The following is a 19161-nucleotide window of genomic DNA, read 5'->3' on the forward strand; positions in this document are numbered from 1 at the left end:
ATGCTTCCTTGTGGTTGACAGCAGACACAGGCTGTCTACTTTGCATGCACCGCTAAACGGCTCCGCTTAGGGAGCCCATTTCTGTTTAGCCAGTGGAAAGGAGAAATAGATGGCTATCATTTGTGCGCCGAGGCTCTGTTTGAGAGATATCAAACTTTTCACAGGCATCATTGGATTCTTTTCTGAGCAAATAAGCACATGTGCACACACTCGCGCACACAAAAAAACGAAATGTGTTTCTTTCATTTGTCCTCAATTTTCCGTTTTTGCTGTAGGCACGCGAGAGGAAGGGGTGGAGGGGTGGAGGGTGTCTTTCTTTGTACTCATTTAAGACAGCCGCATATTCATGCACGACCATGCATTCCTCCCACAATGATAAAAGTGTTTCTAAAGTGATTAAAGTACAAGTGTGCAGGGTATTTATCGGCCCCAAATAAGGACTGCTTCACACTAGGCAATCACTAAATATTATAAATGCCCCCATCCTCAGAAGAATTATTAGCTTCCTGGTATGAATTATGACTGGAAATACAGAATACAGCAGCATCTGCACTGTAAGCTGCACATTTTAAGCTGATCTGAGTCAGTTGACGGTACACGCAGTGAGCATTCCCTGCTGGGCATTGCTGGCCGTGTGCTCGACTGGCAGTGAGCAAAGAGCCGCAGAGTCTTGCCATTGAAAGTCTTTACACCATCTCTTTCTATTCAATATATATAAAAAGAACAATTGCTCCGAGTGTGTGTGGGAGAGTAGGAGTATGTATATGGCTATGTTCCCTTAAAAGCGGTTTCTAGCTTAATTTGACTTATCTGCCGCAGCGTGTGTACATCCAAGGCATTACCTAAGTTGACAGTCAGCCGGACGCGGCCGCTCTCCAACTCAATACGCAGAGCGTCAGCAGAGTCCCGAGACGTGGTGGCTATTAGGATGCCATAGGCTCGCTGGGAGCGGAACCGCAAAGACACGTCCTCAGCTTCTGTGTGCATCACCACCGGTAGCTGGACCTTCATAAACTTGCTGCCATCGTAACTGAGGATGGTTGCTTCTGCAGAGAGAAAAAAAAGATATGCGATTGGTAAAATAGACCGTAACAGTTTTATGGTAATGCAATGACCGGGCCTGTCAGCTCAGCTTAAAATGATGCCCTTATTGCGGATATTATTTAATGTCGCGACTTTCAGTTTTGATGAAACAAGTGCATTAAATGTAATAATATCCAGTCATGTAAAAGAAGAATGAATACACCATATAACTCAACAGAACAGAGACAAGTACGGTCAGCGTGTCTGGATCTATTTCTTAGACGGGAGTTTTTTTAGAGCTACCTTGCCTCACAGACAGCAGAAACACTGAGTCATTTTGACTGCTGATGAATCCTAAAATTAGTCTCTTAGAAATATAAATACAATATAAAAACTTGCTGAGTAAGTGACTGTTAAATGGCATGTGCCCAGATATGTCACCCAAAAGCAGTGTGTAAAGACTTGTCAAAGTCTGGCGTCGCATTTTGCTGTGTACTACAGCTGACAGCAAGCCAAACTCTCTCCAAAAGACTGACTCCTGTCTTCCCCGTGCCAATTCAGCTGGTGGACTCGATCACAGAGTCAGTGGCAAGTACATGTTTGGATAATAGTTAAGCTTAAAAAACACAGTCCAAGGTGAAATGAAGCCTTCGTGACAAACAAATAAAAGAAACTCAAAGTCAAAGTTCTCTTACATAACAAGTGGCATCCACAAGTATTTTGTATTTGCAATATAATAGTGGCAAACCATGAAAGGAGAAATTGGTATTGACCGAGGGGAAAAACACTAACGATGACAGAATTGTAATAGTATATGGACCTTGCATATCGAGCTTCTGCTCAGGGTGACTGCATTTACTCAAAGCATTAAGCGGGCCGTCTGGAGAAATGCTGGGGAGATTGTTTAACGCTGGCAGGAGGTTGTAACAACATTTCCGGTAGTGTAACTAAACCATAACCCAATAACAAAGCCATTACTGCAGCTGCAGAGTTGAGCGAGACAGATATAAGGTGAGACTGAGGGACGGGAGATTGAGACTGTTGTGGGTGATAGGGTACCAGTGTACACAAACCACCTCATCACCACTTCCTCGTCACACAGAGCCAATGTCACATCCATCCCCTGGGATAACTCCGTCACATTCCTCACCCAAATCCAATTTCTCCACGCCCTCCTGGGGTATGATGCAGATGACAGGGGCGTGTGACAAACGAGTTCCCACTGCTAAACTGTCTGCTCCCTGCCAGGCAGCTAAAGCAAAGAGCTACATTTGGAAACTGTTAGCCAATGCCAGGGAAAAAACGGAGCAACTGTTCAAGCTTCTCGAATACTTGAAAAATGTGTCACTGTTATACCACCTTGCACCTGGTCCCGATACTTGCAGGAAAAGAATCTGAACTTTAAAAAAAAAGTCCCCCCCGGTGTTTAATTATCCTTTGTAGTATCCATTAACAGCAACTGTCTGTTGTTTGGGTGCATGGCAAAAATGTATTACTGCTGCACAATGAGTGGCAGCTCAGAGTGCTGACCTGTATAGAATTCTTGCTAAAGAATTAGCACCTCGCTCTGAAACAAGATCCATTATGCTTGCACAAAACAACACATTAAAGAATAAACACATGCAGCGATGATGCTGAGAACTTGTTAATATATTCCTTTAAATTGTAAAGCATTGTGTCTCCTTAAGGGTGAAGAAAAATGAATCATTTGCTAAATGTACCCTATGCAAGCTCTCTTATAAAAGAAAGACATTTCACATTTCCCTCATCTGCATAATCTTCAGCTTTTTTCCCCCACACTGGATAGGAGGATAAAATTAATCACAACTGGAGTAAATATTGCATTTCATCCAAGATGTCACCTTTGCTGAAATTCATATAAGGGACTATCTAAAATGTCATAAATAAGAAAGCTCCAGAATACAGATATGGAAAAAATGGAGGATGACATGTGAGGGAATCATTACCTAATGCAAAGTGAGGACCTGTCAAAAATCCAATCCTGCAAGCCGAGTCATTTTTAATGGCACTCCCATGTTTAATATCAAAATAAATTGAGAGGACTGAAGCCGGAGCTTCTGTCTGTGCCAACCCAACAGGAGGCTGTCAGGGGGGAGATGGAGCATACCAAACTAAACCAAGCATTCATTTTCTGTCTTGTAAAGCTCAATGCAACATTGTTTTCTGATTTTCACAAGAAAACAAGTAGCGATTTGAGGGGGCGTTGGGGCACTTTCAGAGAAGTAACAAACAAGCCTGTACTACTAACAAGGGGTGGGGTAATGGCAGACAGGCACACAGTTCTTCCTGCTTTCTCCCCCCGAGGAGAGCAGGCTCTGCAGGAAGGCTGAGCTGTCAGCTGCATGTCACAGGATTGTGATGTCCCACAGTATCGGGGCACCAGGCTCAACCCAATTCAAAAATCGCCAGAAAACAACTGCCAAAAGGCTTTTGGAAAATATATGTTCAACATCCATAATAAACAGGAGGAAATGGCTTGGAGATATCATAAATAATTCAAGGCAGCTCATGTCTTCTTCACCGCAGCCGTCTTTGAACCCAAGTATAGACAATCCACGAAAGAGACACACTGGCTATTAAAAGTGTGAAAACAAGTTACAAGCTGAGTGGATTTCTTGAGACAGGGAAACAATTTTCTGTGTATGCACAGAGAGGAAGCAGCATCATGGGCCAGCTTCACATCTGCTGCCCTGTGACCATACGGCAACATTATCCGAGCTATGAAATGAGAGCAAAGATGGAAAATAGATCAGCTGAGATTGGGATAATATGCAACTTCAGCGTGTGCAGTATGAAATGGAAGCTACAAGTAGTACAGCTTTGCATTCACTTGCATTCGAATTTTCAGCTGGTCGAGAATGTTAGGACAATTAGCTCATCTCTCAAGGTCTATCCTGCGCTATCAAAATCTTTCAGCCAGAGCTATTCCTCAACATTTCCCTCGAAAAAATGGACCCCCAGCGCTCTTACAGTCACGCTTCTTCCATGTTTTTCACTTTTCTACACATGTATGTCCATCGCTTAAGGGCGAGGGACAACCGGTTCTCTCTAATTTGTGACTAGATTCAAGTGTGCTGAATGGTGACTAACACAGTGTGCTGTCAAAGGGCACGGCTAAAACATGCTTTAATGCTAACACTCAGCCATATTCCCCTTTAAGGGCTTCTCTCAATTATGCAATAGCATTCTGCACCTCTTGGCTTTTGCTTCGGACCGATGGCAAATGGCTTTATGCTCTGAAAAGCAATAAATGTTCTCAAAGAACAGAGTTTTTCTTTATTTACACTAATTTACATAAGTAGTTAATGCATTGTATTGTTGTGCACTATGCTCTGGAGCAAGGTATTAGACACCTTTTGTACATGCTGGCAATAATATACTGCAGTAGACTCAAGGCTCTACTTAATGATATATCCCTTAAGAGTACCCTGAAGCTGTAGGGCTGCTGTATTTTATACAGTCTTTTTTAAAATATATATTTTGAACTAATAGCATCACTGTCGTATTGGTAAAAGCACAGTGCAAAGCCTCTACACTGCAAATCAGCAAGTTGTTAGGTATTTCTGGTGTACAATGAGCACACTCATGTATCGATCTGTACACTGATCTTCAGCACCGAGCTTTATCCATTGCGGGTATGTTGAAGCACACGTTCAGCTGCAGCCACTGTGAAATGATGCAGGTGCTGTCAGTGCTGGAATCCAGCATGTCAAATCTCATTAGGGAATATGTGCATGTACTACAACACACCTACCACACCATCTGGGAGGCTGCTTTAGCCTCACACTGCAAGACTAATATTTGGGCTAATTAGCAACTGGAGGAACAATGAAGGGGAAGACATTTGGGATGCAAGGGGGGAAAATTGCTTTGTCTGCTTAATTAAAATGTCTCAAAATAGGGCGAATAGCTCCGTGGCTGTGTTCCGAAGATCCACCTCCTGCTCCTTTCACTCGTCGTCGTCCTCCTCCTCTGCCATATGCAGTAGCTGTATTTTGCCACCGGGTGGTACACCATGCATGGATAAGTGAGAGCTGGGGTAATTCTTTTGACAGCTCCTCGGCCTGCTGGTGCCTGCTTCATCCTACCAGTGCAGAGGCAATCTGGAGCATTCAAAACAGCTGGCAGCACGCCAGAGCCCATCCTCTGTACCACTGCTCCCACTCACACTCTCACTAATGCCTGTCTCATACACAAGTGCAGAGACAGCCAGAAAATGAGAGTTGGACGGAGAAGCCGAGACACCAGAAGACGGCTCTGGTGTTCAAAGAGAGTACAGAAGGTCACGGTGGAGGAAATCTTTGCAACACGCAGTCTCTTAATGTGGAAGTGTTTCAGCTTTTTGTTTTTGTTTTCAGAGCAAAGTCAGGCTGGATTATATCTTTGGACCCAAGAACGCTCTCTGAATAAGTAATTATCTTCCTGAAGAGAAACGATCTGTATCCCTTGCCCACTCCACCTCCCTCATGTACTGTGTCCTAATTCCTGTCAACTCATTAGCTAAAACCGACGTGCACATGTGGAAAATCAAAGCAGCGCGGAGACAAGCCTCACTGACACGTTCATCAGATACGGAAATCGACTTATTTTCTTTTACACTACATATTATTTCTGCTTTTTTTGCTCCTTTTTTTTTTTAAATCAAATATTAATTTCCTGCCTCAGAACTAACTAAAGCACTGCATTCGCAACACATGCCACATACTTTCATGACCAAACAAGCCTCATTTCACAACAGTGTCATGTGCTTTTGTATCATTTTGTTTTTGTGCCATTCGCCAGATTTCCATCAGTATCATTAGCATCTCTAAAGTGCAGTTGGAGTTATAAATCAGTGTCATGCATTTATACTCAAGGTTTTGTGTGTCTGTGTATATGTACGTGGGAAGGCAGGGGGTGGGGGGTGGTTGGTTTGTGGACATAATAACTTACTCCCTCCCCACTCCAGTGGCAAGACTCACACCAGAAATTGCCTTCCCGAGTCAGACGATTGCTAGAAGACTGGGTCAATATTAAAAGAATAAAAAACAAAAACTAAAAGAAACACATATATTTGCCTTTTCTTTCAAAGTTAAGGCTTTTAAATGACTAGTCCAAATTTTCTTAATGACTACTTGACTAATTTCTGATGCCTTATTCATTTCCCAGTCAGTTCTAATGTGTAAACAATGTACATAATTAAGTTGTTATGGACTGGAAGCATTTCTCACAAAGCGAAAGCAAGAAAACTACAGGAAACAGGTCAGGAAATAAAATTATAATGGTCGTCAAATGCAACCTGAAAGGTGGGGCTTGGAGAAAACATGTTGCTCCTGATTTTTTTTTTTTTTTTTTCACAAAAACTTACCATATAAAAAAAAAATTAATTAAAAAAATACCATATAAACATGTTTATACTGCTTCTAGAAGCATTGCATCATCGTAACATTTGGTGCATCTGCCTAAGAAGACTAAAGGGTCATGAAGCCATCATAACAAGTAGAGGTTAGAGAGAAAACAACAGATAAGCACTGACCACATACAAGTTACAGTTAAAAAAGACAAGGTGTGACTCTTCAGATAACTTTACATTTCACAATAGATCCGTTTAAAACACACACCAAATAGAGTTCCAACTATACAACATCCCTTTACTTTTGGCAATACTGTTTCATGAAGCAAGTGACTTCAGCACAGAGGAATAGCAAAAGCACGTGTGGAGCTGACACATGTAACTGTGTGGGACGTGGTGCATTCCAACCGCAGCTGATTTTTTTCTTTTTTTTCAGATGAGAGAACCTGTTCCTGTTCCTGTTTCGGCGAAGATGCATCACGCTGTGATAACAGTGTCACATGCTTGGGCACTTTTTTGACATTTGCCTTGATTACGCATATGTTAAATGCTTTCACGCATTTGCTACTATTGCACCATTGAGATTTCATGACTATGCATGCTGCTGCAATATAAATCCCTTAACACTAACGCCAATATATAGTCTACTGCTTCAAGTTAGAATCTGTGATGATTATATGTATATAGCTATGAATTCATTCAACCAATATGGAATATCCAATGATCTTTTACTGAATTTAAATAACTAATTAATTAAATCAAAATCTACAGCTGTAATAAAGTTAATATTGCAGGTCTTAATAAAAGAACTATAAATTGGAAAAATGTATTCGCTTAGTCTCACTGTGTGGAGAAAAGGAAAATACATTGATCAAAAAGACCAGCAAATTAAAGCTGATCCTGCAGAAATGTTGAATCTCACAATTCCTTAAAGATACACCTGAAATTCTCTTCATACATTTTATAGCACAGAAAAATTTCTTGTACTTCTTTGCTTTCAGCTACCTGCAGAAATACAGCAAAATACTAAAACAGGAAGAAAAAAATCTGCTTTAGAGTACTAAGGGCAGTTCTGGAAGATTTTCTCAGGGCTAAGTTCAAGCAATTATAGCTTTTTATCAGACAAATATGTGACTATTAGTTATTTTAGTATAATTTGCGACCCTATCAACTTGAAACACTAGTCAGAAAGTTCAGAAGAAAAAGTGTTCTTTTAATTTCTAAGTGATCAGCTATAAATAAAAAAAGACAAATTCCTGGAGAATCTGGGGTAAGTCAGACATAGAGGCCTAAGGTTTCACGGTGTGACACTCACTTCTCCTATTTCTCTTCTCTGGAGGACAGAAGGATAAGTATTCTGCACCAGGTCTGGTCATGAGCGAGTGGTTTGATGAGGCAAATGGTTAGCAGAAGACAGCCAATTTACAGGCAAGTGTGCATGGTGGACGTGACCAGCAGTGTCTCGGTGGTGCATCAGTCACCTGCCACTCAACATAGTCGAACATCAACGCTCCGTATCCTGACTCATTTTGCCTGCTTCTCTGTTGCTGTCGGTCTCCTCCCGCAATTTCTCTCCTGCCTTAAATTACCACCAACCTGCTGTTAGAGAGCTGGCGATGTTCAACCATAAGCCCGGATAACAAAAAGACCACCTGCAGGCTTTTGTGTGTTGACACTGTTCAACCTGAACTTGAAAGACAAAGAATACTACATTCATGGCGGATATAATTAAACCAATCTTTTCCCGCTTTTCTTTGATGTAAATTATATTCACACTTTTATGATCCCATCCCTACATCAGAAGATAATGCAGGGTGAGGAAGAAGTGTGTCGCTGTGCAGCATCATCAACATTTTACACTGGCAAAGATTACGCCTAGGAGAAAGAAATTATAAGCAGTCTAACAGCTGGGTAGACAAAATGAGACAAAGTTCTACCTCTTTCGCAGGAGCGACCCAGGTATCCAGTCCCAGAACAGTCACACACGTAGCGATTCCAGCCTTCTCTACAGATCCCATTGTTTTGGCAGGGGTTGCTCAAGCACTGTTTGGGAGGCTCTTTAGAGCAGGAGGGCTTGACCCCGGCAGCTCTCTGGATCTCAGCCAGCCGTCTGACATCTTTACTCTGTCCGTCAATAAATAAATCTCGAATGCAGCCTACGTAGCCATAGTTGAGCAGTGCTGTCCACACCTCGGTGGGGAACACCAACCCCCTTCTATTCTCCGGTAAACCCCCGAGGTACAGGTTGTCATCCAAGTCCAGGATCTCACTTTCTCCAGGGGCTGTGTAGGCAGTGCGGAGAGTGTTGATGGAGATGGTACCTAAAAATGAAGATAATAAGTTATGGTTTTGCTGCTTTGAGGTAAGTAAACATTTAGCCTCCAAAAGCCACTATGCGTCCTACAGGACCACAAAGATGCAAAGAAGACCCATTTGAAAATGTTTTGATGAAGAAATTAACCTAATTAGCGTTATCCATCTGGACAGGGTCAGGATTTTCTTCATTTAGAATGACTGATGAGAGCTGATAAGACGCATTAATCACAGGGCAGCTAGTCTATTAGTAGCTTAATCTGGGATTCCTAAGAGTATCCTCTCCATTTTCCTTGGATTTGCCATAATAAATCTCCTTTATCTATAAAGCAGTGGTCATAAAGAAACTAGTGAGGAAAAGAAAAATAGTTGCCCTCTCTATCATTTTAGCCACCCTTCCCAAAAAAACATCGTAACCATCGTTTTGATCTTGATTAACGGACTGGAGGCTCCCCCCCCAACCCCCACCCCCACCCTGTCTCTCCTTCTGTTTGCCTCTCAAACACATAAACCTGCAATGAGAGCATGTGTGTTTCCCAACATGATTTATCACTCTCATTCAGGTTTAATTCTCGATCTGGAGCACGGTAAACAACAGCGGACATGACTGGACTGTAAAGCTGTGGAAAAGGAAGGCCTTACTGTGGGACTCAGACCGGGTGATTAATTTGTATATGGATCTGTTACTCTCAGTGCAGGAACCATTGTGGACTTTAATTAATGGTGGCTGCCTCCACTGCCCGCATCCTCGTCCAGTAATCTATATACCGTGGCGCTGAGGATCCACACAGGCCACTGCCTGGATGGATGCTTAAAAATAAAATTGCCATAGAGTCATAATTTGCATTTTGAGTGGCAGATGCATGCCATGGCAGATATGAAGGAACTAATAGTTGATTGCCATGGGCTAAATGGCAAAGCTGTAATGCTTGTACTGTATGTGGGAGAGAAGTGTAGCTTTTAAGTTACTTTTCAAGTCAAAGTGTTTATGTTGGGGAAACAAGCCCTAAGCCACACTTGAATTTCAGCAGGGCTGCCTAGCACTTTTTAGAGACACATTAGATATTAAATGGGGCATTTCACATTTCATTACAGCTACCATTAGCATGCATGAATGTACATATCACAATTAATTATACATATAATAAATATCTGCATTTCGTTTTTTTCTATCAAAGCCTTGTTTTTTCTCAGAAACATCTTTCCACATAACAAAAAAATGTTAAAAATCACTCCATGTGCTAATAATACACTTGTTCATGTATGATCTTCATAGCCAAGGTGAGCCAGCCTTTTTGCAAAATTGCTTGAGAGAGACAGCTAAGGACCTAGTGCACAATGATTAACCGGGTCCCACTAACATGTTCCAGCTCTTTTCTCAGGGTCTTGGCCCCAGGCATCTGTTCCTGCACTTTCCTGCCGCCACCCACTGCCCCTGCTCTCTCCAGCCACAGCTGTTGAGACTTCCAAGCTTTGCACACTTGGCATAGGCCACCCGTCATGCAGCCAGAACAGCTCCCTTCAGGTTATAGCTAACGAGCTCACTACATCAAACTCATTAGCGAGGAAACTTTTCTCTGAGTAGAGCAGGTGCCTGGCTGAAGAATGAACATCAGTGTGGTCAGCGTGAATGGCGAGAGAAGTATCCACACATGCAAACACTTTTTTTTTTTTTCTTGTCAGGTCCCACACTGTGACAGGCATTTGAAGGAACTGGTTTGCAAAATTACTTTTGTGAATGAAGCAGTGTGCTACCCTTCATTTCTTTATATTTTGCCATCTTCATGCTTTCTAAAGGACTTACAAAGCTCTTCTTTGAGGTCAATCTTCCATTCTTTGTTTTTCTATCTTTTATCTATTTATCTATTATCCAGGTATGCTTTTACTCCCTTGGCAGTGTGTTTAAGATCATTGATCATGTTGAAAAATGATGCTGTTGCCAATCAGATACTGTGCGGTGGATCAAAGTCTGATGGTACTTTTCAATCTTCCTCATTTAATCAATTTTGATCCCCACCACCACTGACTGAAATGCAGCCCCAAACCATGACAGAGCCTCCACCGTCTTTTACAGATGGGTGTAGACACTCACTGTTGGACCTTGCTCCTGATCTCATATACTGACAACAACTAAACGTGTCAACTTTGGTGTAAACCTGTTGCTGCTGATTTTTAGTCCAATTCTTGAGTAATTTGTGACCCTTTTCTTCCTGTTTCCCTTCCCTTCTTGAGAGCCACTCTTTTCTCATTTTTCCAGTAGATAAATCAACTGATGGTCCAGGTGCATCTCTCAGGTTCTGTGTCAGATCTGTATTTTTCCCATTTCTAATGGCTTCACATTGCTTTCAGATAACGTTTATCTGCTGTAGATAGTTTTTTTTTTTAAGCTTTCCTCTTTTGTCCTCCACTTGTTCAATTTCCTCAACTTTTTTAAGGACACCCTGCAGATGCCAAAATATGCCAAGTGTTTGGCAAATAGCTTTTTGGTGTTGGTGCCAAAATACTATTTTATGCCTGTCACACTGTGTTATCTTTGGCATTTTTCAACTAAAGATTCACTATAGAAATAGAAACAAATGATACATTTTTGTAACACGCTGCCAGTAACAAAATGCCTAAAGATACAATTTAAAATTTGGCACACACAACACCGGTCCATCCTTTGAGTTAGGTGTCTTTTTTTATGCTTTAATGACATAATAGGTCAGTGTAAAAGTGGCTTAACAAATAAAAATTCCTCTGAAAAGAGGCTGGTACTTGAACTGGACTGAGAATGAGTGAAAAAGCAGGTAATGTCCAATGAAAAACTTGGAAAGAGTTTCAAAAAGTCTGACCATTTTTAAAAATTACGAGAAAGCCTTGCTCTTTGAAAGTAAAATTTAAAGTGATACTGTTAAAGTCATCATCGAGTTATTGGATGCTTTAAACCTCATGATATCTACACTTAAGTCTTATTACAGTCATAAAGAAGAAGAAAGAATGTCTGTCTAAATTGATGCAGAAGAAGAAGAAGAAAGATATCTACATCTCCTGGGCATCATGTGAGAGTGATGTATTTACTTCTCAAAGTCCTGTAAAGAATATGTGAAAGCAGAGTGAATCTATGTAATGTTGAACGACTACCCTAACAGCAGGGCATATACACACTGCAGGACTACTTATGTTTTGAACACTATTATTTTAATATCAGGGGGTGTGTCTTGTGAATGCTAACATTAAAGAGGAGGAGATACAGAACAAGATGAGAACATGGAGATAAAGCAGCCTGGAAAGAGGATTGGGGGGGGGTATGATGACAGATAAGAAAGCAGAGGGAACACAGCGGTAAACAGTGTCCTGAAAAATTAGTACAGAAATTACAAACGAGATGATCAAACTGATACAGAGGGCTAAAAATGTGACTGAATGATGACGCCAAAAATCAGCAGTCTAGCCAACTTAAAAGCGCTGACCACATTTCTCTCTCTATCCCTCTCTGTGGGCTGACCTGTAAGTGGTACTCCATCATCAAACCTGAAGGCAGGGGTCCAAATGACAGCTCAGATCTCTCTCACACTTTTTGCATCAGCAGCCAGGCTCAACTTGGCATGATGTCCCCTAACCCCACTCACACATCCCCAAAACATGTCAGACAGGGGATTACTACAATCCAGTTAGGGCGATACGGCCAAATCTCTCCCTGTGATTGGATTCTCTGTAGAAAAAGAAGCTCGTGAGTGGGTTGTGAGGATAGGGAATATGTTATCTATACGAGTGTGCGTGCCTGCCTCTGTTTGTTTGGTGTACGTGTGCATGTTTGTGTGTGAAGTAGCGCCGCGTGTGCCCTAGCAGGAAGTGTGGCTACAACACAGCAATGTCCGTGTAATGTCTCTGATGAGTGACCCACAGCACTTGCGGCCCAGAAGCCCTCACTTAAAAGCAGAGTGTCTCTTAGCGTCTCTAATGCATTGAGGGTTAGAAGATGCTGTCTGAGAGCCAGAGTCCATTTGCAGGCTTGCTTCCTGTAGGAAGAGCTGCCTAAACTAAATAGGGCAGGGATCATTATCCACCATTGTTACAGCTGCAGGAAGCGTTGCACATGGAGGACTGGGCTGCGGATAATTATGTCTGGCTGTTGTGTTGCACTTTTGTTATGAGTGATGTGCTTGGTGGTGTGTATTAATAAAACATCTGACACACAGATGAAAAGCCAAGAATACCATATGTTTGATGAGTCACGCTCTCGGGGGACTGGTGAATTCTTCTATGTTGTTTTTGAAAATTACCTTGAAGGACTCGTGTGTACGATTTAAAGGGTTCAATTAAGAGAACTAGATTGTAGTATTAATAATTATTTTCATCAGTGTTAAAATAGCTCTGACAATAAACTGTGTGTTTTCTCAAGCTTAGGACATAGGTTCATGTGGTTTTGATACCTCACTCTAATTTAGGGAGCAAGCATATGTTTGCTGATACACGGGAAAACATCAGACACCTGGTTAGTGTTTGCAATGTGTCTGCTCACAGAATTGGGCTTTATTATGGCATTTTCACTCATTTGTTAATTTTGTGTCATTCAGTTATGTTCTGTGCTTTGTGTTGCTACCAGTTGACAACAGTTATTTGTCACAGTTAGAAATGCTCAGTCTGGTATAATGGCTGGAACCATACTGCTATATCACAGTATGACATAAACTGTGGATGAATGAAATGTACAGAATCCTCTGTGCTCTTATGAGCTGCATAAAATAATACCACGGGCCACCACTAGCAGCCTCGGTGACAGATTATGCTGCAACATTTTATGCGAGCAATCGTCTGACAACTCTGGGCTCAGAATGAGCCCATTACAAAGAAAGAGTGTCATCCATGGAGCCAAACATGTAGCGCTGCTGTGTTTCAATAGTAGCCCAGAGTGGTCTGAAGAGAGCTGTAACCGAGAGAGTTGTTCTGAAATATGCAACCTCGTGGCTAAATGCCAGTAGAGAAAGCAGTGTGATCACATCACATCTGTAGTGGCCTGCCTACACTGGCTTCCAGTCCATTTCAGGATCCAGTTTAAAATTTTATTACTTTCTTTTAAGAGGCTCAATGGTTTGGCACCACCATGCTTAACAGAACTTTTACAGCCTGCACTCCTACCAGAGCACTGAGGTCTACAAACTCGCTGCTCTTGGATGTTACTCGCTCAAAAATAGAGGTGACAGAGCTTTTTTGGTGGCAGCTCCTAATCTATGGAACGACCTCCCTACCTACCTACCTACCTACTTATTCTTGATTATAGCTTTAATTGAGATTTATTGTGCACATTTATTGTTGATTCACAATTGTTAATACATATATAGAGATTATAATATATACATTTCAGGAGTGGTATCCACACCATTACACACCATAAGCAGCAGTGCTTTGTACAGATCATAGAAACCCTGATGTAATAAATAAATAAATAAACTGGAAAAAAGCTTCACAATTTGAAGCCACTGTGTGCACGTATCTAAAGCATCCTCGCCATGTTGTTATTCGTATCACAAGGGAAGTCGTCATGTTGGCGAGACCTTTGTACATCCTCTCTACAGGCCAGTACGTAAGTGTTGATCCCCAGGACTTGAGAGAAGAAAGAAAAGTTATTCTGAAATGTCATTAGTGCACAGCTCAGCACAGCACTGTGCAGTAACTGTCTCAGTCCTGGGAGAGACCCCCTCCTGTTTCCATGGAAACTTAGGCAGGGTAGACAGAGAGAACAGTGAGTGGAGAGCTCGATGAGAGAGCTCGATGAGAGAGCTCGAGGTTCTGTGTGCCCGTGTTAGTGTGTACATGTGTGCACTGCATGGGGGAGGGTGATCAGAGGTTACTACACAGATAATGAAAAAAAATCTAATTTAGCAAGACAATGTTGTTTATGGTGCGGCACACCGCAACTAAATGTTTTGGATTTATGTCATCTGAGAAGGTACCCACAGCTTTCTTCTCCCAGTGAATTCAATAGAAGCCACTCGGTAATGTTTATTACAGCGTACGCCTGTATTGTGTCACCTCAAACAGAGTATTGGAGCTAATTTTACAAACCTGTCAATGACTAATGGAACTGAATGTGTGAAAGCTGTCACTATTTTAACATTGTATCTAGCTCAATTTGGAACTACAACCCAGACTTGCTTAGGGGGGTAATGAAACAGTTAATCTAATTTCCACCTCTTGAGATGGAGTGGAAAACATGGTCAAGGGGTATATCTAATTTGCAGCATGACATTGCAAGGGCTTGGCTCTAAGCTCACACTAACAAATTGCTGCTTAGATAAGCAAATCAACAGGGACCAGTGCAGGGCGACCCGGGGCTTAGAGGACACATTGTGAGAGGGGACAAAGTTATTTTGTTGCAAATATGTGCCTGGAATTGTGACATGTAGCCACTATCTGAAGTTGGGTTATCACTATTCAATTGGATTTTATAATAAATATGCAAAAATAATTATAACAAGTGGAAGGGCAGTGTGTGGAGAAATATTCAAGTTTCAGTGGTGAACCAACTCTGGTACAATAATGAATAATTCCGTTTTTTAGAAAACAAGTCCATGACCCCATGAAAATAATTTTATTTCAGTAAAATTGTTTAAAGAGCTCCTTCTTTAAGTTTCTTCTGAATGCTGCGTTGTACCGTACACAGTGTAATCAAAGGGTTATGGCCCATAAAAATCTGATCTCCCCTTCAAGGTCATTTTCTTATTCACCACCAAAGTATTTTGAGCGTTGCTGCTATTTTTAGATCGCTGTGCAGAAGTCTCATTCTGTCCTGTTGTACCTGAAACTCTCTGATGCACGTTATATCTGCACCAGTGTGTTGAAACAGTGATCCCTCAACTTGAACTTTCATTTTCAGAAAGTGGAAAGAGCCGAACGCAGCGAGTAAATAGGTGGCTAACAAAGGTTGCGCTGATGATGCCGAAATCTTCCTGTGAAGTCAGTATGTCGGCACACAGTGACACGATGCCACAGTTCATGGTCGTAATGGCACTTCTACAATTGAAGAGGAAAATTTAAGCTAGGTAGGTATGTATTTTTGATTTTTATGGGCCAGTGCTTCTTGATTGCACTTTATATGTTGAAGGCTAAACTAGTCAGTCATATTGAGGATTACTTCATCACCATACTTTTTGCACATTTCTGGTGCCAGGAGGACAACAACGCACAAAATTAAAACTGTGTTTGATTGCTGGGCTACTGAAATGCTCATTGCCCAGCAATAGTCTCCCAGACACAGGTGAATAGGCACTGCATGTGTTTGTTTGTATGTGTATGAAAACACAAAGGAGTGTGGTGGCATGTCTCTGTATAATTTCAAGCCTTCTGAAGTATTGTATTTTGTTTTTATGGCACTATTATTTAAGAAATCTTGATCGGAGATGGTCACTGTCTGCGCTACGAAGGAAATAAACTGCTGAGAAACACATCACTCCTACAGTACTTCAAGTCAGGGCATGTGGAAGGTCTAAACTACTGCTGTGAAAACACTATTGTTAAGCCCACAGACCCTTTTCACCTACATGATAGGAAGTCAAGTAGTAGTCACGCAACCTAATATATTTTGTTGATATAAAGTACATCAGTTCAAGTGGTCATTTTTTGCCATGTTGCATATTTTTTTACATTTAAATGTATTGCACTCTCATAAAAGCGACAGATGCAGCAATAGGTGCCTATTATTGTTTCTTGCAAGCTATTCGTCTAAATGTTGCTAATGAATTTTTAAAAAGTTACCCGATCTTCCATCTCGCTGGAAGTCAACATGGTACCACTCGCCGTCATTGACCTTCTTGTTGACTGCCTTGGTCTTTGTGGTTCCCGAGCCCATGTCCAGCAGCAAGTACAGATGGCCATCCAGCATTTCGATAGCAAAGAAGTCCACTTTAAGAGTTTGAGGACTCTTTGAATCCTTTGGTTGCTGCTTGAGTTTGCCATGGCTGAAAAGGAGAAGGCCGTTGGGCTCAGTGGTGCGGAAGTCAAAGGAGATGGAGCCTGTCTTTTTAGCATTCCACTTGTTGAGGATGATGTAAGACTCAGGCGTCTCGAAAGTGATGGGATCTAGAGTAGCCACGTTCTCGCACTTGAAGGCCACAGTGCCGTGGATCTTCATCTTGGGATCACCCTGCTTGGCCAGCCTGGACAACTCAAGTCTCACGTCATTGTTTTTGTATACAACCTGAAATGGAACACAAGAAAAAAAAGGTTTTAGTCATATTCTGCAAACCAAAGATAGGTTTGCAGAATATAAATATAATGGGGAAGGTAAATATGCATAATTAAACACCGTGCTGTCCATGTGATATTTCATCCCACGACACGGCGTCATAAGCAAGGATCGCATGCCTCAGCTATTGGTAATCTTTGTCACACTGCACCTATACGTGACGAGCTGTGTCCATAGGGCACCAAATGTCACAGACATCATCCCGCTTTCTTTGCACCCATTTGAAGCCTTCACAACAAGTGCATAGTGGGTGAAGTGTAAATAGGTGAGAGATGCATTTTGGCTTTTAGCTCTACCGTCAAGAGACAACCTGAACATGACAAACAACTGTGACAATGGTTTGGAGAAAATGATTTTATCCAGCATTATCTCACGGGAGTCGGTGTGACATGTGGAGTGATAAATCTAAACTAGTGGCTTGATTGTAGGTGTGGTGCAAAATGCTGATTTAAAGTCCCTGTTGGAGTATTTAATTAGAATAAGAGTGGTCAGATGATGGATATGCCTTTCTAAAGAAGATATAAATGAGTGCAGTGTTTTCTCGTGCAAGCTCCAGCATCCGTTATCCCATATATACTGCTGGAAATTTGTAAATCAAAAAAACCCCAAACATTTATGTCAATTTTAGCTACTGTTCTCAGACACTATAAAACAGGAGGCTTAAATAAATCAAATGTATTAGTACTGTGACCTTTGAGATGATATAGAGCTAAGGTACAGAAGTGAAAGAGTAGCAGCCCATTAAATGTCATTAAAATACCAAATTTACTGATGGATAAGCTTCATTATCATACATGATACAGCATCAGTACATTTTCTAATTTGCTCATTTTTATTTACTGTTGTTTGTCTAACTAGTAAACTCCATTTGTGTATGAAGCTCATCTTAATCGCCTGATTTATTCTCATTCACTAAAATCCAAGAAGAGGCATATTAAATTCACTTAAGCAAGTTTCTCATGAATACTCAAAATATTGATTAGGGTCTACAGTTTGTGTAGAATATGTCTGTGTGGGTTCCACCGTAATTAGCAACAGTCCAAAAAAAATTAAGACAGCTCTAACCCCATCATTATCCAATCCCCATAATGAAAGAGTATCTACTAAGCAGCTGTAAGCAGCAGCTAGGATCCCTATGTCTAGTTTCATCCAATTTCCAACTAATTAACATTTCAGTGAATGTCAACATTTTGCATCAAAACATCAATGGAGCCGTTTTATTTTTCACCAGACACACTTGACATACTCGTACAAAGCTAAGATTTAGAGGACAACAAAGACTTTAAACATAAAGATGTTAAAGTTTATCAGGAAGAGAGATAAAAGGGGAACTACTATTTAACAGCCACCTCTAGATGTCAAGTGCACGGCTGATGATCTTTTTCACGCTGCTCTAATACTGCTAATTGGAGGATAATGTTAGCAAGTAATAGATAGCTCTATTACTGCAACAGCATGCACATTTATATAACAAAAGAGTTGTAATTGTATATGTCTGTTGCTTCCAGTGGGTCAAATCAAATGAGTTACAGCTGTGGAAAACACTAGCCATGTTTTTTATTTGCTGTCATGCTAAGCGTTCACCTGAAAATGGGGACATGGCCGATGGGATTGTATTTGCATGGAGCATTATGTTTATCACCAAGTCAGATCTACTGTGTCTAACTGTTCAGGTGGATGGAGCTCATAGCGGTGCTTCAGAGTTAGATAAGCCAAGGCTTAGGTTATTGTAAATATTGTAAATGCTACGTGACTGTATCCAACTGCACTCAACTGTGAGGAAATCAAACCAGGAAACTCTATTTTCTTCACACACACACACACATATATATAAAGTATATTTAAATATATACGGTGAGAGAGAGAGACTATACATGTATATTCACTCAGGCCTCTCAGGTCTACAGTGGCCACATTCTCACACTTGAAAGTCACACTGCCGTGGATCTTCATCTTAGGATGAAGATCCTAAGACGGCCAGGGGATCCCAACGTGACACTAAACCAAAATGTAGTGTTTTAGAAATTATAGAAAAAGAAATGGAATAAAACATCGCCTCGCTTAAAAAAAAGTAAAGGAATAAATTACAGCCTCTCTGCCCGTTGAACTTGACTCATGCAGACAAAGGTGCAACAGATACAGCCAATAAACCCAAATCAATTTTTTATAGTCAAGACAAAGGGCACCTTTCAGCATCGAAGGAGCTTTGGTCTGAGCTACGACTGGTGCTGCACTCGTAGTGCTG

The 19161-nt window shown here is 41.3% G+C and overlaps 1 protein-coding gene across 2 annotated transcripts in view; it reads right to left on the reverse strand.

The window, feature by feature from the left end:
* LOC116314175 (neurexin-1a) overlaps window positions 1-19161 on the reverse strand; it is a 246455-nt gene that overhangs the window by 138899 nt on the left and 88395 nt on the right. For both annotated transcript variants that reach the window (XM_039622145.1, XM_031732107.2), the window contains exons 7-9: window positions 16427-16868; window positions 8314-8697; window positions 843-1046 (exon numbers count right to left, since the gene is read on the reverse strand). In XM_039622145.1, coding sequence (XP_039478079.1) covers window positions 843-1046; window positions 8314-8697; window positions 16427-16868 — 1030 coding nt within the window. The remainder of the gene's footprint in view (window positions 1-842; window positions 1047-8313; window positions 8698-16426; window positions 16869-19161) is intronic.

The sequence above is a fragment of the Oreochromis aureus genome, linkage group 13, assembly GCF_013358895.1.
Source record: "Oreochromis aureus strain Israel breed Guangdong linkage group 13, ZZ_aureus, whole genome shotgun sequence".
Taxonomy (NCBI): domain Eukaryota; kingdom Metazoa; phylum Chordata; class Actinopteri; order Cichliformes; family Cichlidae; genus Oreochromis; species Oreochromis aureus.